Source organism: Poecilia latipinna, unplaced genomic scaffold (assembly GCF_001443285.1).
Source record: "Poecilia latipinna isolate Pla-1442-1.1 unplaced genomic scaffold, P_latipinna-1.0 Scaffold3812, whole genome shotgun sequence".
NCBI classification, from domain to species: Eukaryota; Metazoa; Chordata; class Actinopteri; order Cyprinodontiformes; family Poeciliidae; genus Poecilia; species Poecilia latipinna.
This window is the reverse complement of record NW_015116428.1, coordinates 36,119-37,339: the sequence shown is the minus strand read 5'-3', so window position 1 is coordinate 37,339 and position 1,221 is coordinate 36,119. Positions and strand designations below refer to the sequence as shown.

The window sequence follows — 1,221 nt, the reverse complement described above, 5'->3', positions numbered from 1 at the left end:
TGTCTTGCATTTGCATTTTGTTTTACTTCACTCACAGTTTGTGACAATTCTTTTTATTTTTTCTGCTCAGTTTATCATATCAAACTTCTTTATTACTAATGTGTGTCTTGCCATACTATTTTCTTTGCATTTTATATAAAGACAGGGACATATAAATTGTTATGCTTCTAAATCTTTAGCTGTTCCAGCAGCCATGTTTGGACCTGATTTCTCAGTAAAGTCCTCCTAATTCTTCTTCAGGTGTTTCAGTGAATTCAGATGTTTCTCTGCAGAAGAGAATCATTGGAGGTCATGATTGTGATGACCAGCAGCGTCTTTATCATGTTCGGCTGGTGGGCACCAAGGGTAAAGCAAAGACCCGCAGTGGAGGATCTCTGATCCACCCTGAGTGGATCCTGACTGCAGCTCACTGCTGGAAGTCAGAAACAGGATGGTAGGAAAGAGACATGAAGACAGTTTTATCTGCAGATGATCAGGTTTTCTGTGTGTTCAATATAATCTGTCCTTTTCTGCAGGACTAATATAGCAATATTTAAAGTTCATCCACGGAGTGCTAAACAGCAGCACCAGGTGATCCAGCACAATACTGTGATTTATACTCACCGCGGCCTGAAGCATGACATCATGTTGCTGAAGCTTCGGAGACCAGTAAGAAATGTCCCGGTTGCTCAGCTACCAAATTGCAACAATCCTCTTAAAATGTAATCGTTTCTCTGATCAAAAACATGACTTCAGGTTTTCTGTCTCCACTCCTCCAGTCCTGCTGCCTCTGCTTCAGCACACCTGAGTCAGGTAATCAGGCCACCAGCAGAACCAGAACCCGTTTAGCTCAGGTGTGTTGGACCAGAGACGCATGTAAAGGACGCAGTCACTGAGGACTGGAGATAGACACCTGTGTCAGTGGATGAAATCCTTCATGCATTTAATTTTCTGTTCTTTCAAAACAATTAATTTTCTACATTATCTTGTATTTTTACATTTTATTCTTATTGTGTTTTAGAGGCGATGATGTTCAGCTGGCAGGAGAGGGATCAACAACAACCGGCCCCAATAATCAGCGATATGAGAGAAATATTGCAGTTATGAGATTAAAGTCTTTATTTCTGTCTCTACAGAAAAGGTCAAGTGAAGAACATATTTATGATTCTCATGTTTCTCTACAGTAACCAAATTTCCTCCTATTTCACCACATCTTCAGTGTATCAACATGAAGGTTGTTTA

At 40.4% G+C, this 1,221-nt stretch overlaps 1 protein-coding gene across 1 annotated transcript in view; it reads left to right on the top strand.

Moving 5' to 3' along the window:
- Positions 1–215: 215 nt before the first annotated feature.
- The window catches only part of LOC106941698 (snake venom serine protease gussurobin-like), a gene marked incomplete at its 5' end in the record, with an annotated part of 4,594 nt that continues 3,588 nt past the window's right edge, over positions 216–1,221 (top strand). Inside the window, 5 exon segments of the mRNA XM_015024793.1 lie at positions 216–232; positions 235–433; positions 516–701; positions 1,001–1,062; positions 1,164–1,213. Of these exon segments, the coding sequence (XP_014880279.1) occupies positions 216–232; positions 235–433; positions 516–701; positions 1,001–1,062; positions 1,164–1,213 (514 nt within the window).